At 49.8% G+C, this 25,243-nt stretch overlaps 1 protein-coding gene across 3 annotated transcripts in view; it reads right to left on the bottom strand.

Annotated features, from left to right (window-relative positions):
- NUP155 (nucleoporin 155) overlaps positions 1-25,116 on the bottom strand; it is a 37,632-nt gene extending 12,516 nt beyond the window's left edge. Inside the window, exons 1-26 of one of the 3 annotated variants that reach the window (XM_078622591.1) lie at positions 24,786-25,116; positions 22,673-22,843; positions 21,900-22,031; positions 21,241-21,337; positions 20,303-20,373; positions 19,211-19,303; positions 18,508-18,665; positions 17,161-17,266; positions 16,161-16,326; positions 15,317-15,414; positions 13,681-13,833; positions 12,561-12,661; positions 11,411-11,581; positions 10,854-10,964; positions 9,965-10,059; positions 9,217-9,302; positions 8,846-8,908; positions 7,444-7,570; positions 6,878-6,944; positions 6,137-6,246; positions 4,882-4,988; positions 4,481-4,614; positions 3,206-3,397; positions 2,284-2,422; positions 673-808; positions 379-535 (exon numbers count right to left, since the gene is read on the bottom strand). In XM_078622591.1, the coding sequence (XP_078478717.1) occupies positions 379-535; positions 673-808; positions 2,284-2,422; positions 3,206-3,397; positions 4,481-4,614; positions 4,882-4,988; positions 6,137-6,246; positions 6,878-6,944; positions 7,444-7,570; positions 8,846-8,908; positions 9,217-9,302; positions 9,965-10,059; positions 10,854-10,964; positions 11,411-11,581; positions 12,561-12,661; positions 13,681-13,833; positions 15,317-15,414; positions 16,161-16,326; positions 17,161-17,266; positions 18,508-18,665; positions 19,211-19,303; positions 20,303-20,373; positions 21,241-21,337; positions 21,900-22,031; positions 22,673-22,835 (3,033 nt within the window). In that variant the 5' untranslated portion in view covers positions 22,836-22,843; positions 24,786-25,116. The remainder of the gene's footprint in view (positions 1-378; positions 536-672; positions 809-2,283; positions 2,423-3,205; positions 3,398-4,480; positions 4,615-4,881; positions 4,989-6,136; positions 6,247-6,877; positions 6,945-7,443; positions 7,571-8,845; positions 8,909-9,216; positions 9,303-9,964; positions 10,060-10,853; positions 10,965-11,410; positions 11,582-12,560; positions 12,662-13,680; positions 13,834-15,316; positions 15,415-16,160; positions 16,327-17,160; positions 17,267-18,507; positions 18,666-19,210; positions 19,304-20,302; positions 20,374-21,240; positions 21,338-21,899; positions 22,032-22,672; positions 22,844-24,785) is intronic. The other 2 variants (XM_078622592.1, XM_078622595.1) reach the window with 2 other exon arrangements.
- Positions 25,117-25,243: the final 127 nt, after the last annotated feature.

Raw genomic sequence — 25,243 nt, 5'->3', positions numbered from 1 at the left:
GTGCACTCACACGCAGGTATACGTTTGTATTGTTTGTGTGTGTGTTCCTCATGTGTTGTGAGGGGATTGGTAGTGTACCGGTTAGCGCGCTGCACTACAAGCCCAGCTATGACCCGAGTTCGATTAGCACTCATGGCCAAACACAGTGACGAATATCTCACGTGGTCCTGGGCCTCCCCCCGAGGTCGACTGAGCTTCAAATGAGTACCGGGTGCGGTGTGTAAACATCGCCACCGGGGAGAAAAAAGCGGTCGGGAGTGGTGCTGGCCACCCATCCCCTGATGTGTCGTGCTGGCCTTCATAGGTGCTACTCGCTAACAGTACTTGCCCCAAACGTCTGTTAAGGCTATAGGGGGGATCTTTGTATGTGTTCCTCACGTGTTGTGCGGCCTGCTCCGTGCTGGGCAAGGGGTTGGTGTCAGCCGGCGCGGCCGGCGGGCCCGGGTGCGACGGGACGCTCGGGGACTGGACGGGCGCTCGCGACGCCTGCACCAGCTCCTGAAGCATGTCCGTCACACAGCGGTAGCACTCCAGCCTGCACCACACACAGGCACGCACATATAACAACAACGATCACGGCACTTGTGCCAGGCTATGTGCACTTGAAGGCCACGTGGAGTGTCGAATGCCAGCTGGCAGGTCACAGTAAGGGGGGCAGGGGTCCCCCGTTACCGTTCCATGTACGCCTGGCGGCCCTGAGCATCCTCGGAGGGCTCCCCGTTCTTGTAGAAGTGGAGGCCCAAACCCTGCGGGTCGATCCTCTCGGCCGCACCGAGAGACAGCTCCAGGACGCCCTCGTAGAACCGCACTGCACGCGCAGCGGGGCGCACACGTGCACACACTCGCTCATTATCAACCACCGAATTAACGTGTCGTCATAAGCAGCGGTGACATACATTTTTTTAATCCTTTATATTAAGTTCACTTGCTTGCTTGCTTGCGCGCTTACGACCGTGCAAATCTTTCGGTCGTTTTTTAACCCACTTCCCGTGATCCAACCGAGCTGACATTTTGCACACAGACTCGTTGTGCGTGACAATTTATTTTCTTGAAAATTTTTTTCCCAAATTTTCCACTTTTTAGGAAAAAAACATTTTCATATTTCATTTAAAATACCAATGTGATAAAATGAAACTCTTACTCAAGAAAAACAGAAATAAATAATAAAATAAAACCGATGCCACGCATATAAAGGATTTATAGTGAAAAACTTTGTTTTTACGGGTTAATTTTTTCACTATATCTGGGAAAAAAAAATTGATAGCTCATTGGATTCCTCCAGTATAAATATTCAGATTCTATTCTGACAATGCTAAGTTTCCATGTGTATGAAACAGACGTGGGTTCGATCCTGACCCTTGAAACCTGTATATTTGGAGATTGCATGTTCTCCAAGGGGTCGTGTCGATGTTTCTCCTGGTCCTCCGGTTTTGTCCCCCCACATTTAGAATCAATGTCATGCGTTTAGAGTATTTGCCTGCTTCTTGGTTCTTTTGGTAAAGTCACGTAGAAGGGAAGTAATAAAATAATAAAAATAAAACATAATAAAATAATTCTCACGACGTTTCGGCCACAACGCAAGCAGCCGTCCTCAGGTGAAGACCCCGACAGACCTGGTCTTTTATTATTTTATTATTTCCCTTCTACGTGACTTTACCGAAAGAACCAAGAAGATGAATCCCTGCAGTCACGAAAGCTTTAAATCGAAATTTATTTGCCTGCTGCTAAAAATGTCCACATGATGATCAGCCACTTGGTTGAGCTATCAGTTGCGGCCAGGTCGCTTCTAAAAGAGCGCCACATAGCTGAGTGGGCCCTACCTGATAACATCAGAAATAATCATTGTTTTTTTACCCTTCTATCTGGCAACAAAACTGACACCTTTTTTACAAGGAGTCATGTCTGCACAGACCACAATACCTGCGGTCATAATGCAAACAAAAAACATAACTCTGATAATGTATGCACTGTCCTTGTAGTTGATTGGTCCACACCCGAGGCAGCTTTCCTTAGAGCCTAGTCTCACATGGGTTGGACCAGATGACGCCAAAAGGCGCACATTATCAGAGTTATGTTTTTTGTTTGCATTATGACTGCAGGTATTGTGGTCTATGCAAACATGACTCCTTGTAAAAAAAGGTGTCAGTTTCGTTGCCAGATAGAAGGGTAAAAAAACAATTATCATATTTTTTACTGGCAAATGAGGTTCCAATGGAACGTCAAAAATAGTTTAGTTTTTAGTAGTTTTTCCACTTTAGTTGTACGCCAAGGGGCCTCGCTCACCGTGCCGGTACTGGCTGCACACGAGCGGCAGGTCCACCTGGTGGCTGATGAGGCGGTAGAGCTGCAGAGATTCGCGCAGCGCTCGCTCGCGCTCCGCGCCGCCCAGCTGCTGCCTCGACTTCTGCAGCAGCTCGTTGGCCTGCGTCGCGACGACAGTCACGGAGCTCGTCACGGATCGTTTTCACACTCGGCGCGCAAACACTTACATTTGTAATATATGCCCGTCACTTACTCTTCCCAAGCCTCGAGTAGGCCAAAAACACCCTCGAGAGTGCTCCATCTTCGAGTGGAGGCACTTTCAGCAGCAGCGGGGTGCGAGCAAAGCAATTGCAGGGCTGCTCCTTCACCCATTTTTTCCCATGGCAAACGTCTCACGAGCGCATCAGAATAACGTACATGCGTTTAGAGTATGTGGCTGCTATAAATCTCCACGTAATAAACCACTTTGTTGAGCTATAATTTGTGACCAGATCCCTTACCTGGCTAAATAAACAATAAATTTCGATTTAAAGCTTTCGTGACTGCAGGGATTCATCTTCTTGGTTCTTTCGGTAAAGTCACGTAGATGATTATTTTATTATGTTTTATTTTTATTATTTTATTACTTCCCTTCTACGTGACTTTACCGAAAGAACCAAGAAGATAAATAAACAATAGTTTAGTTAACAGTTTAGTTTGCACTTTTTTGACAACGGGCATAACCTTAGGGTGCATCTTACTTTCCCAGAGCACCCAAAAAAAAAATACAGTACGCGACTACCAGCGGGTTCAGAAGCCTCACAAATCTCTACGCAATCCACCAACCCTCGCCCGCTGGATCGCGGGGGCATGCATCACCACCGCCGTCATCACCACCGCCGTCATCGCCGCCGCTGCCACGCGGCTCCGTCCGAAGAGCGCCAGATGTCGACGGCGCTCGCACCTTGGAGCAGGTGACGTCATCGACGCTGTAGAGCAGGGGGCAGGCGGCACGCAGGTGCTGGCTGATGGAGTCGGTGGAGGCCAAGTCGCCAATGTAGCGGTTGATGAGCGCCGTGATGAGCCCGCCAGTGACGGCGTCGCCCCGCAGCACCAGCTCCTGCAGGCTCATGGCCTTCAGGGTGTCGCGTATGTCCTGCACGCGCACACACACACACGGGCGAGTGTGTGGCGCTCCCAAGAACTGGCTTGGGGAGATCATAAAACAATAACAAATATCCTCCGTTGTAGCCTTGTACAGGTTCGTGAGGCAAGCGCTGTTTAGTGATCACCAATTGGGTAGTGTGATCAGCACCACTCCCGGCCGCCTTCGTCTCTCCAGCGCCATGCAGCGAGCAAATAAACATCATGTACAGACTTGACATTGTACTCACTTAAGGATGAGTCGCCCGTACGGGAGAGGCCCAGGACTGGTTAAAATATTAGTCATTGATGTTGGTCGTGAGTGGGAATCGAACTCAAGTCACCAGGTTCAGAGCGTGGTGCGCGAACCACTGTGCCACCACTCGTGAGCCTCTCACACTCTGCTAAGGGGTTCTTAATTGTCAGGTTACAAAGACAAAGATCCCCCCCGTATAGCCTTAACAGACTGTTAGGGCAAGTGCTGCTAGCGAGCACCAATGAAGGCCGGCACGGTGGCACACGAGGGGGTGGGTAGCCAGTACCATTCCCGGCCGCCTTTGTCTCCCCAGTGGCGATGTTTACACATCACACCAGGTACTCATTTGAGGCCAAGTCCACCTAGGGGAGGCCCAGGATCGGCTCAGATAATCGTCACTGGTGGTGGTGGCCGTGAACGGGAATCAAACTCTGGTCGCCGGGTTCGTTACGCAGCGCGTTAACCGCTGCACTAGACATTAAACCAGCAGCATCACTGAGGTCCATGATTCAAGCTGGATATGTTCTGTCCCTCAAGCGGCTCTTCATAGCTTGCTCAGACACAAGCAGCGAATTTGCTACTTCACGACTCCACTTAATTAAATAGTCAAATTATCCACTTTAAATAATAAACTAATCGAACTCCTCCTACGACACGAACGTCTTCTTGGTTCTTTCGGTAAAGTCACGTAGAAGGGAAGTAATAAAACACGAACGTCTTTACGTCGGCGACTGCTTGGGGAAAAAAAAGCCGAGACCCGGTTTCGCGCTCTCGGCACTCATCAGCGCTCCCGGCTAGACCACGTCGTAAAACGACTGGCCGCCAGCAACAGACGCTTACCGGCGGCAGAGCGGCGGTGAGGACGGACAGGCCGTGCTCGCATAGCAGCTTCCAGAGCGCCAGCGTCTGGATGACGTGGTGCACCAGCGAGCCCATCTGCTGCAGGGAAGCTCGCTCGTGTGCCTGGGCCTCAGCTAGGAGGGGAGGGGGGGGTTTGGGAGGGTGGGAGGAGGGTTGGTTGGGTGGGGCGGGTAAAATGGTGCGATATACGATTGTGAGCGAAGAGCATTTTACCCTCGGTACGTTCCGATTCACTTTGACCGAAACACAATCGACAATGTGTGGTAGTGGCAACTTCGGGATGCCTTCATCCAGCAGCGGATTGAACATGGCAAATGATGATAATCGTGAAGAAGTCAATAATCATTATATTTCTTTGTCAGGGAAATCTTCACCCTCACCGTTGTACTTGCGCTGCATCTCCTGCTGCAGGTGCTGCCCTCCACCACCGTCCACCCGGGGGTATCCCAGCAGCCTCTGGGGCACGGCCGATGATGTGGCGAAACCACTGAGCACGCACAAGACAAAGACCCCCCCATATAGCTTCACAGACTGCTGGGGCAAGTGCTGTTAGCGAGCACCTATGAAGGCCGGCATGGAACACAATGTGGTGGGTGGCCAACACGACGTCAAACCGCCTTTGTCTTCCCAGTGACAATGACTTTACACACTGTACCAGGTGCTCATTTAAAGGTGAGTTCGCCCTAGGGGAGGCCCAGGATCGGTTGAAATAATCGTCAAAGGTGTTGGTCGTGAGCGGGAATCGAACTCCGGTCGCCGGGTTCGTACCACAACGTGCTAACCGCTACATAACCGCACACACACAAGTACACACACAAACACACACACATATAAGTGGGTTCGAACAAACCTACGTTAAGAAGCAGATATATAAACCAATTGACAAGCTGGTCCCTCCCAGCCACGACGACTTGTGCTGCTCAAGCCCAATTAACCATGGCGGCGAGATATTAACTATCTCGCCTTGTATACAGGAGGTCGTGGGTGGGTTTGATCCCGACCCTGACGCCTGCTGTATATTTGGAGTTTGCGTGTCTCCCTTCCCGTGGTCGCGAGTATTTTTCCCTCCAGATTCAGACACATGCATTTAGAGTAATTCGCCTGCTCCAAATTTCCACGTGATGATTAGCGACTTCATTGAGCTATCATTTGCAGCAAGGTCGCTTCTGAAAAAGACCAATATCTATAGCTGAGGGGGCCTTAACTGGTTAAATAAAATATCGATCAACCAATTGCGGCGGTAAATGCTGGGCGGAGTAAACACTCGCATCGACGACAACCGATTAGCACGGTTGTGCTACGAGCAGTGCGAAACAAAGTTCAATGTACGTACGCACACACACACACTACATGCGCGTAAAAACTTAAACCTCGCCATTGCATACCTGTCAACCCATACGGTTTACCCGCATTCTTGAACAGGGAAATTGAGTTCAGGTCCATACGGCGTACAGCCGTTCCAATATGGGAAGAAAATATAGTCGTTTTTTTGCGTTTCTCCCTTGTGATGGGACTTTGTAGGATAAACGCTGAGATTTATAGGAGCACGGGGTGACCAATCAGGTCTGAATTGGTCTGTAACAAGGTAGAGCACTGATAAGGGGTTCACAGGTATGCTACTACAGCCAACCACACCTGGTCAGGGAGGGGCCTGCAAACTGCGCGTCCTTGTCCAGGAATTCAACGAGGCCCTCGAGCCGGGTGATCATGTCGTCCAGTTGCCCCACGGCCACGGCGCTGTCGAGCTGAGAAAGCAAATGAAAGCCGCTCCGTTAAGTTTGTGGTGGCTGGGGGTGGTTCAACATTATTTATTTTTCAACAGCAGGTGCAGGATACAGCACAGCACCTGGGCGCACACAGCATGCAGACGACCAACAGCAACGTGCATGGAACACATTGTCCTGCTGCGGAGGGAGCTGGTAGGAACGTTGGGTTTGCTCGGTCAATGGCCTGCAGGGTCAACGGCGGCGTGGTGTATTCCGCAAATATGGCCGACTGAGGGCGGGCACAAGCCGGCGTGAGTAGGTTAAACGTTGAGTTTTATAAGGGCACCACGGGGTGACCAGCCCCTCCCCACCCAGCCCCACCCTCCTCACCCAGCCCCTCCCCCACCCAGCCCCAGCCCTCCCATTTTTGGATGCACGACGGACGGATGGACACAATAATCCCCTGTGGGCTGGTGGAACCAGATGGTTCCTACCAGTATAAACCAAGGGAAGACAAGGGTGTGAGAGAAGAGAAACGGAAAGGAAATTTGCGCTGTAGTTTATTACTCGAGTTTACTCTACCAGGGTGGGGGTGGGGGGGGGGGGGCTCCTCTGCATGCGAACAGCCCCTCCCATGACGCGTGCAAAGGCACCGAAGCAAAACACTCACGGTGATGAGCTGCCGGTTGCCCTCCTTAATCGTATGCTCCAGAACCACGTTCCCGTCCCAGAAGTTGCTGCAACGAGAAATGAGGGTGGGATGGTCGGACAAGGTTGCAGCAGGTGACGTGGGGTTACAGCGTGATTTGTTGGCGCTGTCCTGGCTGCCTCGGCCGCCCATGGGTTTCGTCGTCGTTGAAGTTGATGCCGGGTTCCAATACTTTCATTCCACGCTGTGCTGTGGAGTTGCTGTCTTAATGACCGCACATTACAATGATGGTTAATGATCACAATCACGGTGATGACGACGACTATGATAACGATGATGGCAAACGACAATGACCACGATCATCGTGATGGGGGAAATGAATATAAACACGATAGCACGGTTGGATACGTACGGCACGAAAGAAGTTCAACATACATTGATAACGATTGTGATGATGACAATGGCAATAATCATAAAAATGATTATCACGATGACAATGATGGCAATAATGATGACAATAATGACGACAACGATGACGACGCATCGTGGTGGATCATGACCCTGCGAGCAGGCCCGCTCCCCCTCACCTGAGGATGCGAGCGAGGTAGAGACACGCCCCGTTGTGCCGGCCCGAGAACACCACCTCCGGGCCGAGCCCAGCACCAGCCGCGTCCGTCCCGGGCGCAGCGAGGCCGGCCTGTTGAGGGCTCAACACTGACGAGAAAGAAATGCGCGCGGTGGGAGAGGCGGTGACGGGGAAGACAGGCAGTGTTAACACATCAGTTTTACAACTACTTGATGTGTTTTACACACGGCATCAGGTATTCATTTAGGCTGAGCCGACCTAGCAGAGGCCCAGGACCAGTTCAAATATTCATCACCGATGCTGGCTGTGAGCAGCAATAAAACTCGGGTTGCCGGGTGTGTAGGGCAATGTACCTCATAAAACCAGAATGGGAACAGCACGCGAGCGGGTGGTGTACCCGGGGCTACACTCGGCCACCTTATTCCGTGACCTTTCCGTGAAGCGGAGGTCGCAAACGGGTTTTGATTCCTTACCCGTACCCGGCCGCACCGGGGTCGCAAACGGGTACCCGATACCCGGCCGGGTACGGGTAGCCGGGTATCGGGTACCCGATTGCGACCTCTGGGATGAAGCCATGTTGCAGGCGCGGGTGGGTTGATTCTAGGAACTTGAATTGTGAGAAGAGACAAGACGTTGGGAAATGAGTGACAAGCGGTGACTCACCAGTGACTCACGGCGTATCCGTACCCGGCCGCACCAGGGTCGCAAACGGGTACCCGTACCCGGCCGTACCCGTACCCTACCCGTACCCGGCCGGGTACGGGTAGGGTATCGGGTACCCGATTGCGACCTCTGGGATGAAGCCATGTTGCAGGTACGGGTGGGATGATTCTAGGAACTTGAATTGTGAGAAGAGACAGGACGTTGGGAAATGAGTGACAAACGGTGACTCACCAGTGACTCACGGCCTACCCGTACCCGGCCGCACCAGGGTCGCAAATGGGTACCCGTACCCGGCTGGGTATGGGTAGCCGGGTATCGGGTAGGGTACGGGTATCGGGTATCCGATTGCGACCTCTGCCGTGAAGTAGTTATTTTCCCATGCCTCATCCGTGATTTTTTACTAAATACAGTAATACCCCGCTGGTTTACATCGGGCATGAGTTCTGCAAAAGTGCCACGAATATCGAAACGACATGTATCAAAGAAATGTCAAGGGTAAGACTGAGAGACGACGGATACGATAACAGACGGACGATGAAATTAGTGTACTTATGCAATTTGAACTTGTAAACCTTAATCTATTTGACGTATTTATATTTAGTGATTTGCTTACCTTTCCTATTACTTCGCACTCACATCGTGTCTTTATATTGTTTGTTGTTGTAACATTCTGACTCGGCCCTACTGAAATATCTGTGGAAACAAGAGCTTCATATAGCTCATAGGATTCTGATTCTCACCTCCTGCAGGCGACCGCAGCATAGTGGAGCTTGCGACAGGACTACCGAAGTTCAGCATGGTCTCTGGGAGGCAGCATCACAAACCAGGGGGGAAAGGGAGAAGGGATAGTGGGGGGTTAGCACTGCGCTACGAACCCGGACACCCGAGTTCAATTCCCGGCCATGGCTAACACCAGTGGCGAGTGACAACCGAACCAGTCCAGTGTGGTGAAACATGGTCAAACAACTCCCACATGACCAAAGGACATGTGGGAGACATTCATCCAGCAGTGGATCAACAGAGGACTTTTACACGTACAAACGTGTGCATCTACAAAGCTGAGTGCGCGGATGCTGGGGAGGAAAAGGAGGGGGAAAAAAAAGTTTCTCACTCTGTGCCGAGGGGGTGAAGGAGGAACCCAGAGGGACCGCCTGAGGCAGCATGCCGGAGAAACGCATCTGGGCTTCTCCTCCGTACCTGCAGCGCACACACACACACACGTGTATATGCACGCAAAGGCAAATAACCCCCCTATAGCCTGCACAGACTGTTGGGGCAAGTGCTGTTTATGGGGAGCACCTATGAAGGGCGGCACGGCACAAGAGGGGATGGGTGGTAAGCACCACGCCTGGCCGCATTTGTCTCCCCAGTGGTGGTGTTTACACACCACACCAGGTACTCATTTGAGGCCGAGTCGACCTAGGGAAGGCCAATGACCGGTTCACATAATCGTCAACGGTGTTGGCCGTGAGCGGGAATCGAACTCGGATCGCCAGGTTCGTAGCGCAACGAGCTAACCGCTACACTACTGATCCCCACATATATGCAAAGACAAAGACTCTCCCTCTAGCCTTACGAGACTGTAGGGGCAAGTGCTGTTAGCGAGCACCTATGAAGGCCGGCACGGCTCACGAGGGGGTGGGTGGCCAACACCACACACGTACATATGTGCACACAAACACACAACACTTTCATGTGCACACATGCATATGAATATGCCCAAAAAACCCCTCTGTGTAGCCTTTAACAGACTGTTGTGGCACCTATTAAGGTTGTAACACAAGGTTGTGACACACGCATCTCCCTCTGTGCGGGAGACACACACATATACACACCCTCCGCATGCGAGGCGCACGTACCTGTAGAAAGCTCGAGCCGCCCACATCGACACCTCGGAATCGTGCGCCGCCCGTGAACAAGCGAGAATCAGACAGGTGGCACACGCCTGGTCCTCCTGCACATGCCCAGAGTGTCACACGCCACAGTCAGTACACCGAGTGTCACACGCCACCGTCAGCATACCGAGTGTCACATGCCACCGTCAGTACACCGGGTGTGACACACGCCGCGCAGCTGGGGAACTAAACAGACAAGAGGCGGACATCCTCGCAGCAGCGGCTTTTGGCGAGCCGTCGAACAAAGACGGTCGCTGCCTACGCTTGTGGCCGTCTGGAACGCTCTTCCTTCCAATATTTGGAAGCGACCGGAGCTATGCACTTTTAAATCTAGAATGAAAACTAATTTCTTTAGAAGTGCTTTTTGTGTTTAGTTTGTTGTCCTTCCCCCGCACCTCCAATGAGCACGGCTGGCTACGTACGGTGCAAAAGAAGCTCAACATACATAGAGGCGAGCCCGGGAGTTGGCAACCAAAATAATAAGAGCAGCCATTTTTATCGAATTTGGTAAAAAAAAATCCCTCAATATTTCAAGAGCCGCAATGCATGTGAATACGAGACGATGGTCTTCCTTAAAAAATAATGTCAAGATGCAGTCCTTAGAGAGGCGGAGGTTGCCAACCCCTTGGGCTAGACAGAAAAAAAATTGAAAAAGTACGAACACAACACAAAACAAACGAGGCGGCAAGTGCTGAACAAGGCGGCACAAAAGAGATGAGAAATAATCCATTCCAGAATCAAATCAAGACCCTCACAAATGGTGACAACTCATCGAATCACGGGCAAAGAGGGCAAATTGTTACACGCCTAGTCCTTGTGAATGCAAGGTTATTGGGTCGGGGGTCGGACGTACGTGGTGCAGCTGGAAGAAGCGCTGCAGGTCGTCGCTCTCGCCACCGGCGGCGCTCACCAGGAGATGTCGCAGTTGCTCAACGGGACGCAGCTTCTGGAACAGGTAGCTTCCCTGCAGTCAGCACGGATGGAGGGTGGGATGGGGGGGGGGGGTATAACGAGCATGATAATTAGCAACAAGAATCACCAAGAGCATCAGCAATTATCACTACCACAACCAAAAACGTTAACATCGTCGCAATCGTCGACGTCACCCTTGTTAGAATCGGAGGCTGCGTCATCACCGTAATTAACGATATATTCACTATTATCACCACCATCATCACCCCCATCATCATCACCATCATCATCACAATCATAATCAATATTATCATCTTCACAATTATAATCAATATTCACATCATCACCAAAACACAACCTTTATCACCATCATCACCACAACCATAATCATTTTTGCCATCATGACCACCATCATCATCACCATCACCACCAACACCACCGTCATGATCATCGTCACAATCTCAGCAGGGTTGGCCAGGTGCACGGGTGGCTTCCCACCTGTGCAGAGAGGAGGATGAAGCGTGGTGGCGGTGTGGCGTGTTGAACCGCGACGGCCGGAGGTTCGGTGTGCGGCACGCGGTCCCCGTTTAGCGGCGTGATGCCACGGGCAGGGCGGGCGCCACCCACACACTCCAGCGCCCAAGCACGCACCTCCGCACCCATCGTCACCTGCACGACACAGCAGCAGCAGCAGCAACACCGAGTATAACACAGTTACACGGGACACACAAGTCGCACCACAACAAACCACAGCAAGCACAGGTTGCACACAGACATGCGCGTGTCAACACTGCGGACGCTAAGAATGAACACGAAACAGACCACGTCACACCACAACAACATTATTGCACACACACACATCACAACCTACTATAACCAGTGAAAACGAGCTTCACATACACTACCACCATGAGCAATCCACAGCATAATACACCACGATACACCACAGAACACAGCTCCATTACAACATACCGTACACAACACATCGTACGCCATAAACCACAAGTATTTGTGAAAATCGGGATTTTGGCCTAAGTTTCAAATAACCTCATCCCTCAAGTTGTGATGCAGGCAAAGGGTGGGGGGGGGGCTATGAGCAGTAGACAGAGCTTAAATCAGAAAGAGCGAGGAGGCCACTCACTGTGTTAGCTCGGCCAGTGTGTGTAACGTACGTATGTACGTTAAACTTCTTTCGCACCGTATGTATCCAACCGTGCTAATCGGAGGTGCAGACTAAGGCCAACAAAACTAAACTGACAGAGTGAAGGGTCTTTCCAGCTCACCATGTGTCCTGGTTGAGCCTTCCTCGCGGTGGCGAGATGTTATCTGCCACGCCTGGTGTACAGGAGGTCGTGGGTTCAATCCCGACCCTGAGCATGCTGCATATTTAGAGTCTGCATGTTCTCTCTCCCTGTGGTCACGTGGATTTTTCTCCTTGTCCTCTAGTTTTTCCCCTCCAAATTTAGAACAAACATGCGTTCAGAGTATTTTTGGCCGCTATTGATTTCCACGTGACGATAAGCCACTTCGTTGGAGCTATCATTTGTGGCGGCCAGGTGGCTTCTGAAAAAGAGCTCCATATAGCTCAGCGGGGGCTTACCTGCTAAAATAAAACACCGCTTAATAGTTTCTTGTTTGTTTATAATACCTGCGACTCCATAAGCTGTCCACGGAACGGGTAGGAGGCGTTGTCGATGCACCACAGCGTGTCGTTGTCTTCACTCTCCGCTGCCGCCAGCAGCAGAGTGCCTGTCCAGCACACAAAGATTCCCCCCGTTGTAGCCTCTAACAGACTGCTGGGGCAAGTGCTGTTAGCAAGCAGCAAAGCCTATGAAGGCCGGCACGCCTCGGCACACGTGGAGGGGTAGGGTTGGCCAGCACCAGTTGCAAATGTTTAACACACCGCACCAGGTATTTATTTAGGCTGAGCCGACCTAGCCGAGGCACAGGACCAGTTTAAATATTCATCACCGATGCTGGCTGTGAGCAGGAATCGAACTCGGGTTTTCGGGTGTGTAGCACAATGTACCTCGTAAAACCAGAATGGGAACAGCACACGAGCGTGTGGTGTGCTCGGGGCTACGTTCGGCCGCCTTATCCGTGAAGTACTTATTTTCCCGCTCCTCATCCGTGAATTTTTACTAAATACAGTAATACGTGTTTTACGTCAGGCATGGGTTCTTCAAAAATGCGACGAATATCGAAACGACGTGCATCAAAGACATTTAAAGGGTAAGGTGGAGACGGAGGCCGAGAGGCGACGGATACGTGTAAGGACGGACAATGCTGTCAGCGGTGTCAGCGCGGGGTTGAGGCGACGATCATCGGGTATTGTTACTAATAAAAAAATTAACTCAACTATTTTTTATTTTACGAGGTAAGGCCCACTGAGCTATTTTTCAGAAGCGACCCGACCACAAATTATAGTCCAACGAAGTGGCTTATCACATGGAAATTTAGCCCAGCCAAATATTCAAAACGCACATTTCTAAATGTGGAGGAAAAAACCGGAGCACACAGAACAATCCACGTGACCACGGGGAGAACGTGCAAACTCCAAATATACAAGCAGGCATCGGGTTCGGAATCGAACCCTCGACTTCATGTATACCAGGCGAGATAGTTAACATCTCGCTTACCGCGGAGACTTAATTGCTAAACGACATAAAGGGGGGATGGGCAGACGCACACCGGGGTGATTACCGCGTGACCGTGACCGTAGCCTTAACTACGAACCAACTCCTGGCCGCGTCCAAATCCCTCCTCACCGCGGCTGTAGAGGGCTCTGTGGACGCGCGCCGGCCTCTGGGACACAGCGCTGGCAGAGAAACCCGGCGGGAGGCGAACGTGGACGAGCGAGAGGCCGCTGGGCCGGTCCTGCGTCGCGTGGAACGGCCGCACGGCAAAGTAGAGGCGCACGCCTGGGGAAAGATGTAACACGGTGACAAATTTACAACCATCTCCCGTACAGCCCGTAGACTGTCCGCGCAAATGCTCTTGGCAAGCATCTATTAAGGCCGGTCTTCTTCTTTCATACGGCTGCTGATGTAGATGCAGAGCAACAACTACAATTTCAGATTTAGGTGGTCAAAGCCAGATAACCGCACCAGGAGCACTGGAGCGTATCGCTGTGATGTTTCCTTCGTATATTTATGGATTGGGCATTAAATTAAGGGCGGTAAGAGACACGGGGAAGGGATGGTATGGTCACAACCAATCCCACAGTGCTTGTGTCTACACACCATGCCAGTTACTCGTTGAAGGCTGTATCAGCCTAGAAGCAGCCCAGAACAGACACAAATATTACTAAACCACTTATCTTGCCTTTTTTGCATTATTGATAATCGCATTCAAGAAATAAAACTTATGACTAGCTATCTCTCACCTGAAGACGATTGCTTGTGCTGCTATCGAAACGTCGTGATCTATTACTTTTTATTCACGTGACTTGACCGAAAGACCCAAGAATATAAGTTATGACCAGTTCACCAACCTCACAAATCCGCAATTGCCAGCAAGGAGTACAGTGAAAAAAGCCCCATGACCACAGTGTGTTAAGGCCTATATCCGGCAGTAAAAAGACAATGGGCTGTAACAATGGGTTCCGATCGGTTCAATCGTTACAAAAATATGGATTCGCGTATAAATTCATTAAACGATGAACAATTAACCCTTCTAAAAAACACAATAAACTAAACTATTTTACCAGGAAAAGCCCACTGAGCTATGCATCTATTTTTAAATCCTTTATATTAAGTTCACTTGCTTGCTTGCTTGCTTAGGACCGTGCAAATCTTTCGGTCGTTTTTAACCCGCTTCCCGTGATCCAATCGAGCTGACATTTTCCACACAGACTCGTTGTGCGTGACAATTAATGTTCGTGAAAATTTTTTTCCAAAATTTTACACTTTTTAGGACAAAAATATAATATTTAATTACCAATTGCTTAATGCTGCCATGCAATCATCTGACCCATAGGTGGCAGCCATCTCAAGCCAGAGGACGAGAGGACTCTAGCCGCCATGCATATAAAGGATTTATAGTGAAAAACTATGTTTTTACGGGTTATACTTGTTCAGAATCGACCTGGCCCCAAATGATAGCGCAGCCACGTGGGCGTATCATCACGTGGAAATTCATCGCAGCCAAATACTCTAAACACATGACGATTCTAAATGCGGAGGGAAAAAAACCGGAAGACCCAGAGAAAAAGCCACGTGACCAAGAGGAGAGAGAACAAGCAAACTCTAAATATACAACAGGCATTAGGGTTGGGATCGAACCCACGACCTCCTGTATACCAGGCAAGGTAGTTAACATGTCACCACCACGGCGCCCCACGGTCAGTAACAACCGCGGTAATCCGTGCGCCGCTCCTCATGCAGTCCTGCGGCAGCCGCTTACCCGTGTGGGTGACGGCAAGCAGGTGGCAGTTGAGGGACTCGGCCTTCTCGATGGCCGAGATGTGGATGATGGGTTTGAAGTTGGAACGGTCGACCGATCTGCAGAGCGCCGCGGACATCGTGCCGTTAGCACACTAGTCCTCTTTCCTAGAGCCGCGTATGACAACTCTCTCCACACCAGTGTCGCCATTAAGTTCGCGTGTGTCATTTTCACCCTTGGCTAGACAACATGTTCGTCAAGTCTTAGTCTGTGGATTGAATCGTTTTTAAATGCTGACCAACTGAACACTGGGCACAATGTTAATTCAGCGTTGATATTCATGCCGGCATGACACAGGAGAGAGCGGTGTGTGGCTAGCACCACTCCCAGCTGCCTTTATCTCCCCAGTACTGATATTTACACAGCGCACCAGGTACCAAATCTTAATGCCGAGCTGACCTCGGGGAGGCGCAGGATCAATTCAGATATGTATCACTAATGTAGGACGTGAGTGGGATTTGAACTTGGGTCCAATGGGGTCGTAGTGCAGCACGCTGACCGCTTGCTGAAGTGCCAGTTAAGGTGAGAGTACCAAATAGACAACCAATACCTGCCATTCGCCACTAAGTGACGGTGACGTCACCACAGGTGCCTGTGCCAGGCCAGGTGCACTTTGAGCCAGGTGAAGTGTCGAAGGCTCACTAACAGGTCACGGGACAGACCCAGGTGCCATGGGTTGACCGACTGTGATGACTGGCAGATGCACCAGCTGTGCCCCCTACTTTGACACAGTAGTTGACACCAAGACAACAACACACACACACACGAGCGCCAAACTCCACGCGATCCATCAACCCCTTCACACCTGGCGACGTGCGCGGCATTGTTGACTATGCTGCTGTGCGAGAGGCTGGCAACGCGCGTCATGCCGTGCCCGTCGGCGCCCAGGTCGAACACCTGCAGACAGCCGCGCTCCGTGCGTGTGTAGAGCACGTGCCGCGAGTCATCCACGGCGATCTGCACCACGGGGTCTGTGCACGTGTTAGGGGGTGGGCATTTAGAGAGAATACATACGCGTGCGTGCATGCCCTATTGCGCTTGTGCGCGAGTACGCCATAGTGTGCGGCACGTGTGTGCGTGTGTATGTATGCGCTCATGCGTGTGGAACAGTGTGCTGTGAACTGCTGTGTGCAGGAAGGAATGTTAGTGTTTGGGACCCAGTGTGTGCGTGGAGTCATGTGTGTCCGTGTCGAGACCACTGTATGAGTGTGTATAGATGCCGTGTATGTGGGACTGTTGTATATGTCTGTGTGTGTGGCCAAAGTGAAAGTGTGAATATGTATAAACCAAAGGTGGAGCGTTGGCGCAGTGGTAAGTGCCCTACACTACGAACCCGGAGACCTGAGTTCGATTCCCACTCACGACCAACACCAATGGCGACTATCTAAACCAGTCCTGGGCCTCCCCGAGATCGATTCAACCTCAAATGACTAACTGGTGCAGTGTTAAAGTATCCCCACTCAGAAGACAAAGGCGGCCGGGTATGGTGCTGGCCACCCACCCTCTCGTGTACCGTGCTGGCCTCTATATATATAATCTGTTAAGGCTATATGGGGTATCGTTGTTTCGTGTGTGTGTGTGTGGCCAATGTGCATGTGTGGATAATGTGCATAGACCAACGTGTAAATGTATGAACTACCGTAGCGGTGGTTAATGTGCACGTGTGAGTATGGACTCTGAATTTAATGCTGTGTGCGTGCAGACTGCTGTGCGAGTGACTGCTGTGTATTTGTGTGCGACTGCTATATATGTGTAGCCAATGCGTGTGTGTGCGTTACGTGTGTGCGTGTATGTGTGCCCAATACCTTCTTCGCTGAAGCCAAACTGCAGCACCGAGGGCATGAGTCCCCACAGGAAGCTCTTGGAGTGGTTTATCTTCCTGCAACGGTGGCTGAACCAGCCGGCCTCGGCCTATCCCGGCCACGGCAACAGGAGCAGAGCACGCACATAACGCCAGCCACCACGCACAAGAGGAAAGCACGGCTTAGACCAAGGCGGGTGTTTAGGTCACGGTTTAGACCAGGTAACTAAAAGCTGAACTATTCTTTTTATTGTACCAGGTAAGGCCTACTGAGCGAAATAGCTATTTTTCAGAAGCGACCTGGCCAACACAAATGATGGCTCAACGAAGTGGCTTATCACGTGGAAATGTATAGCAGCCAAATCTTCTAAACGCACATCGATTCTAAATGTGGACGGAAAAACCGGAGGACCCGGAGAAAATCCAAGCGACCACGGAGAGAACATGCAAACTCCAAATACACAACATGCTTCACGGGATGGGATAGAACCCACAACCTCCTCCATACCAGGTGAGGTAGTTAACGTCTCGCCACAGTGGCGCCCAAAGGTGCTTGCAGTGATGGAACAAAAATATGTGCGGCCCTTTCCAAAGCAGTAGGCTTCATGTGGACACAGGCCGAGCGAAATTAAGTTGCGGTCCATATCCGGCACGGAGGTTGCCCTCCCCCAACCTCCACCCCGGTGGTTTAAATAATGCCAGGGTTTAAAAGCAAGGCTACCAAGTGCAGGAAAACTGCAATATTGCAGACATGTGACCAGGAAAGAATAGTGACTGGCTACACAGGATCGCAAGGTAAGACCACGATCTGACGGGATGTAAAATATCATGGGACCTTTGTTGCCAGTATCAAAGAATAGGTTCTACCCTTTCTGGCAATAAAACAGGTGTTAAGATGTTCAAACACCAAATAACTACTCAACCCGAGCTATAAATGCTCTGATATGTGCACTGTCTTTGTCATGTTTGTTTGCATGTTCACCACAATGTTAATGCCGATTTCATTGCTTGCTAAAAGTATCAATTTGTTGTTTGAACAACTTAACACCTGTTTTATGTCACTGAACAGGATGAAATTTGTCTCAAAGAAAGCCGACGTCGAAGTGGAAAGGGAGCTGCAGGGAGATATCGCTGGAGGAAACGATAACGCCCCAATGGCCAAGGAAAAAAATATTTATATAACAGGCAACATTTCCAGCAATGGCCCTTCTTCAGAGCACATTAACAGGCCAGAAAGACCTCGTGGATAATAGTTGGGAGACTGCACTTTACATCAAAGTAACCATGAGTTAGTTAGTTTTAGACCAGCGCACGGTCGGGGACAGCGTGCACGCGTCTGGTGGTGGGGCACCTGGTAGTCGAGCTCGTAGAGGCATCCGTCGCGCGCCGCCAGGAAGACGCGGCCCGTCGTGGTGCCGCACACCGCCTGGAAGTACGTGTTGTCCGTGGGCAACGAGTAGATGGGCTCAGGCAGCAGCAGCAGCCCCTCGCCCTCCGCTCCCCCATCACCTGCGGTGGGCACACCATCAACCAACAGTTATTTTGCGAAACAGACACCACGATTACCGGTGCCTCCTGCCGCTGCTGGCGGCAAGGCCTAACCACTGTACCATCACTCCCCATAGTGGCAAGCACGCACGCATTCAAAGATCCCCGTATAGCCTTAACAGACTGTTGGGGCAAGTGCTGTTAGCGAGCAGCACCTATCAAGTCCGGAACAGCACACGCGAGGGTGGGTGGCAAGCACCACGCCCCGCCGCCGTTGTCTCACCAGTGGCGATGTTTACATACCATACATGGTACTCAGGCTGAGTCGACCAAGGGGAGGCCCACAGATAATCGTCACTGGTGTTGGCCGTGAGCGGGAATCGAACCCACTTTTCTGGGTTCGTAGCGCAGCGCGCTAGCCGCTACACTACCACTCTCCATACGCACGCAAGCACACACATGCACACACAGAGCGTTTCACCTATGGAGACAGGCACTTGACATGTTGGGGTGTGGGACACAGACCACTCACTCGCTCACTCGTTCAGCCACGAGTTTTACTTCACCTGGGGCTCCCGATGGTGCGCACATGCCAAGCACGACGATCTCCACGGGCGTCGCCAGCACCAGCAGGTAGCGCACGTGCGGCTGGAAGATGCCTGCATCATGCAGAAGGACGGCGTTACAGGTGGCAACACAGCGCCGGGCTGTCATGCCACAGTCACTGGAGCAGCATTGTCTACAGCACCAACATGGTGTCCAGCAGCATTACCATATTAGCTTAGTACATTTTTATATTTTGTGGAACCAGGTGAGAACCCAGAGAGACCAGCAGTCTCATTTGCAAAAGTCTGCCGGTAGATAGCGATGATCGCTTTGTATCGTTCCACACGAGTAATTTGCAGGTATTTTTCGAATCTGGAAAATGTATACTGCGACGTTGGCACACAACGGCCTACTCTTGCCAATGACGTCAGAGGATATTTAAACATTCACTGTGAAGCAGTGTACATTATCACGATTAGTACACCCACAGGAACAATCAGGGTGGCCACTGGATTCCAACCGTGAACCGCTGCAACAAAACCAGCAGTGAACGCCATACCGCTAGGCTACGTCACCGCCGTTAACGCGCCACCATCGGCATCACATCATCGCACCACCCAGCGTCACCACCACCATCACACCACCTCTGCTACCGTAATCTTATGAACATGATCAACATCGGCACATTCGCACTCTCCACAGCACCACATTGCTATCGAGCGGCAACAAGTGTTAAGAATGGACACTGTTTAATAGGATGTAAAATAAACTGCTAAAGATTTGATTGTGCAAGCGAGGCCCCTGGGGATGTTGGCTATCAACAACAAGGCAACTCCTATGACTAATTGGGAATGGGACGCAAGCATAGGATTGATCACCCTGTCGCTGGCCGCCTTTGGGGAGGGTGTATAGTGTGAAAGGCCGAAACACCCTAGGAACCAAAGGTTCACTACTGACGATGCGCTCCCCAAATTTCACCAGGCTCACTGTTCATGAACTCTTGGAAGTGCTTGCACAAAGGATAGTAACATCTCATCCTGTGTTCTTGGAATCATATGAACCAGTTACGAGGGGCCGTGAAATCATTTTTTTCCCATTGCCATAGTGCTCACCTGGCTTGGGCCTGACGAGCCCAACGCAGAGGATGGCTTCGCTCATGCCATCGTAGTAAGCAAGGTCACCGCTGGGAACAAACAAGACACGCACATTAACGGCAGCAGAGATGCAATCATACAGTAGTCCCTCGGGTAACGCTTTTGTTCATCCGTTCCACGAAAATGCTAACGTTATTAACCAATGTCACTGTTCACCGAGGGACCAGTGTTCAGGTTTTTGGGGTTAGATCGCATGTATATTAATGTGTTGTTAAACCCACCACCACCCGACACAGCCAATTAGTGAGGTTTGTTACATAAACAAAACGTGCCAATTAGTTTACTCTCCACCACACCGGTGTGCTGAACTAGTCACTTATTGGCACTTTTTTTTCGTGACAAACCTTACGAATTGGCTGTATCAGGCGGTGGCGGGTTTAATGACACATTTATTATGGATAATATTGTTCGTAAAAGTCTACGTGCTTTAAGCAAATGTCCAATCATTTTAATATATAAAACATTCTCAAGATTACAAGAGGCTCTGGAATGTAATATGCACCCAAAGCTTTGGTACATGATACAACACAACTATGACTGTCGTTGTGTATAATGTAATTAACAAAACATACTCCCTTCACATGTAAAATTAAGCGTCAAAGCCTTCGAGGGCTGCATAATTTTTTTTAAAGTGTTTTAGGATCGGGAGAATACACAACTATGGACATCAGTCTTCAAAAAGATAATTATGAAAACGTTGCTTTAAAACAGGGAGAGGTTACTTGTGGATTGCGTCTGGCCCACAGGCTGCCAGGTGTGTATCCTAAAAGCTTACTCCTCACACCTGGTGGAAGGTATGAGGATGTGTAGGCAAGGGTAAAGAAAGTATAAGGGATGAGAGTATGAAGTTAAGTTACTATGTTATGTCAAGTGATCCGTTTCCCAGTGCGCCTCACCCATCGTCGTAGTTCCACATGAAGATGTCATTGTCGATGGTTAGCCAGGCACGGCCCAGTTCAGGGAACACTCCCAGCATGCAGTTACACTGCATGTCTATTCCATTAGGTGCATTAAGGAGAACACAGGAGGCATGGACTTATATTTTATCAATTACGAAGCTAATTTTACGCTCGTGATACATGCACGGAATCACGCGATGCGTACATTGAATATGTAAAACCCCCCGGGACCTGCAAGGTTTGGCTGAAGTAGTGTGTGTGGATGTCGGCAATGTAGCAGATAGGTGTCTGGCATACAGCGTGTACAGATTGAGTTTTAGAAACTCATATTTTCATATTTTGTTCTAAATATTCCATGAGCACTGTGGAGCACTCCCTTGAGTAAAGACACGTCGATTCTAACAAATCTGGAGCAAATAATTAAGTTGATAGACACTACGCTGAAAATTTTTGGCAGAGAAAAATGATTGAATAAATAAATGCAAACTGCAAGTTTCCCCCCCAAAAAAACAGCATAAACCATTCATCGTACAAAGTTAGGAAATTATGTACCTCATTATTTTATGCGAATTATTAAACGCTTAACCCTTCCACACCACCAACCCCCCTCAACGCAAACCGAGACGCGGGACTACACTTTCGCGGCGTAAGGATACGGCCAAACTGTTCCACGAGCTCGGGCGGAAGTGGAACCCTCTTGATGGCGCCAACCTCCGGTGGATGGAGCATGGCGCCTGGCACCTGGGACGGGTAGTCCAACTCGTTCATTCCCGACACCGTGGCCATTGCTGTTGCACGCGCAGGAGAGGGCAGGGGGTGATGGGATGGGGGGGGGACACCGAGAATCGAGTCACGTGACAGATGCCGCAGAAGTTCTCAGTACCCAGGCAATGGGGTTTCTGAGCGCTGTCGCCTTGTTACAAGGAAGGAGTGGTCAAAATTCCTATGCAGGACCCCCCTGAATATAATTATTAAGACGAATGTAATTTACTTATCCAAGAAAGTTACATTCATGAGGTGTGCTTAGACAAATAAACTGAAATTGTGTTTGGAGAAACTGCAGTGCTAGAGAAAAAACAAACAAATCAAACCTAATTGGACTTTTCGAGTTGGATAAAATAAGAACCGTTGTGTAGGTATGTATGATGAACTGTAGATTTGAAGCTTTCGTGACTGCAAGGATTCATATTCTTGGGTTTTTTCGGTGAAGTCACGTAGGTAAAAAATGTAAATTAATAAAAGTAAAATAAAAAAATAATTTAATTTTTTTACCTACGTGACTTTACCGAAAAAACCCAAGAATATGATGAACTGCTTTCGCACCGTACGTAGTCAACCGTGCTAATCGGTTGGCCACGTACGCTGCGAGGTGTGTGTGGAGACGTTTGTGCTCTCCGTGTCCCATGTGACCGCACTGGGCCAAACGCACTGTGGTTGGGCACCCCCAGCTGTTCCGAGAGCTCAGGATAGAGTCGCTCCTCCATCAGCTTTCGCTCCACGTGCCGAGCCGCCGCTGCCAGCGCCACCGCCACGGCCGAGCCGCCCGCTGGCACCATCATCGCACCGCCAAAAGCCAAGGCCGACGCTGCCATGACAACACCTGCCAACGCAATGACATCGTGGATTATGCTACTCAATCAATTACAGTCAATCATTCATTCTCAGGCCTCCCAATGCCATGGTTGGTCCTGGGAAATTGTTTGACCGTACTTTACCACGCTGGTCAGTGTTGATGGGTGGAGGGCAGGATCGGTTCTATCTTTTACTATTTTTATTTTACTAGGCAAGGCCCACTGAGCTATACAGCTCTTTTCAGAAGCTACCCGACCACAAATGATAGCTCAGGTAAGTGGCAAATCCTCTAAACGCACATTGATTCTAAATGTAGAGGGGAAAACCAGGGAACCCGGAGAAAAATCCACGCAAACCACGGGGAGAGAGACACGCAAACTCCAAATATACAGCAGGCGTCGTCAGGGTCGGGATCGAACCCACGACGTCCTGTATACCAGGTGAGGTAGTTAACATCTCACCACTCGCCACTGATGTTCGCCACTGACGGGATTCCAATGTACCACCACTCTACTCAGATTATGTTACTATCAGTACGAATGAACACACACATCTACTTTAATAAGATTATATATGAAGACAGGAAGCGTAAACATGGGATCAGTGTACAATACGAAACTGACCTCAACTCTTGCGTGCTAAATGCGAAATGTGATATCACAGGGTCTTTAACGTGTAGTTTGAAACAATCGCGTGCACGTTGGGTAACCCAAAGTGTGTTTCTATACGCATTTTCAGCTTTTGCGAACTATAAACATTTATTGGTTCTTTCGGTAAAGTCACGTAGAAGGGAAATAATAAAATAATAAATATAAAACAATTAAATTATCACAACGTTTCGGCCACAACGCAAGCAACCGTCCTCAGGTGAAGAAGAGGTCTGTCGAAAAGACAGCGTCTGAATGAACACCACCAAGCTTGGCAGCGTATATTTAAGCTGGGTTAGAGAGCGCCTTGACTAAGGTGCATTCGGACGCTGTCTTTCCGACAGCCCTGTTCTTCACCTGAGGACGGTTGCTTGCGTTGTGGCCGAAACGTCGTGAGAATTTTATTACGTTTTAATAATATTATTTTATTATTTCCCTTCTACGTGACTTTACCGAACGAACCAAGAAGATGAATCCCTGCAGTCACGAAAGCTTTAAATCGAAAGATAAACATTTCTTTTCGGATTGAAATGTGACAAAACACTCGCGGGATGCAATTAACACGAATTACGCTACAATATGTACAAGGACTTGTTAAAAAATAATGGCAGTGCATGCGAGACGGTGCACATGAACGTGGATGAGAGGCAGCTGAAGGAGGCTCTGTAGTAGGTCTGCAGTGCCTTCTTCCACGTGACGTTCCGTCAAGGTGGCGCACTGCTCACAGAGAGCTCCAAATTGAGATTTGAAGCTTTCGTGACTGCAAGGATTCATACTGTTAGGTTTTTTCGGTAAAGTCAGGTAGGTAAAAATAAATAATAAAAATAGAAATAAAATTACAAATCACTATTTAAATCACTATTTACAATTTTATTTCTATTATTTATTTTTTACCTACGTGACTTTACCGAAAAAACATAAAAAACCTAAGAGAATAGAGAACTCCAATTTGAGATGTATCGATCTCAATCCACTGCTGGTTGAAGGGCCGCTTACGGTGGGTTATTTGACACATTGTTCACGCTGGTCAGTGCGGGTTGGTGAAGATAAGGGGATGGGGGTGGCACAAATAGACGTGTAACCACAGAAGTGCAGTACAACAGACGATGAGGTGCAGTACAATGACAGAGTATCCTAAACGCGCCCCGCACGAGTTGCCCATCCGAGCGCTATCTGACTCGAACTGCTTAGCGTCCCAGATTCCAGCGGGTGGTTTTTTGTCACGGACACACGAACGCTTCACAAAAATAACATTTTTGAGGTAAATATGTATCTGAAAAAGAAAACATTGTAAACGTTTGTAAAAAACAAAAGTTGTTTTACCAGTGCAGCACTCACGCGATGACACAGGATCCACCAGGCCTCTATCCCAACAAGGCCTTTAAAATTATCCAACACTCGTTAATTTCAAAATATTAAAGCTGTACCTTTATTGCGAGACGCGTGGCCGCGCTTAATTTGCGTGTTAATACTCTCTCGTTTTTTGTTGTTGGTTATTAAACGTACCAAACTTGCGAATAAAAGTTTAAATTAGTTTTTAGTTGATTCAATTTCCCCTCAATGGCGCCATTCGCATTGCCCACAGCACCCGAGCCCCCTCGCTGCCTCCCATTGGCTGGCGAAGGAAATCGCCCTCGGCCAATCACGGCGGCGCATTTCAACCACGCGGCTTTAGCCCCCACCCACCACCGCCGACCCGCGTGACGTTTTGGCGGGAACCGCGCGAGGGGTTTGCCCCCACCCCCCGGTCGACGGTGGCCGCCGAGTGCGGTTTGTAAATA

The sequence above is a fragment of the Lampetra planeri genome, unplaced genomic scaffold (assembly GCF_965212315.1).
Source record: "Lampetra planeri unplaced genomic scaffold, kcLamPlan1.2.h2 scaffold_164, whole genome shotgun sequence".
NCBI lineage: Eukaryota > Metazoa > Chordata > Hyperoartia > Petromyzontiformes > Petromyzontidae > Lampetra > Lampetra planeri.
Note: the sequence above shows the minus strand (reverse complement) of the source record. Positions and strands in the feature narration are given on the sequence as shown.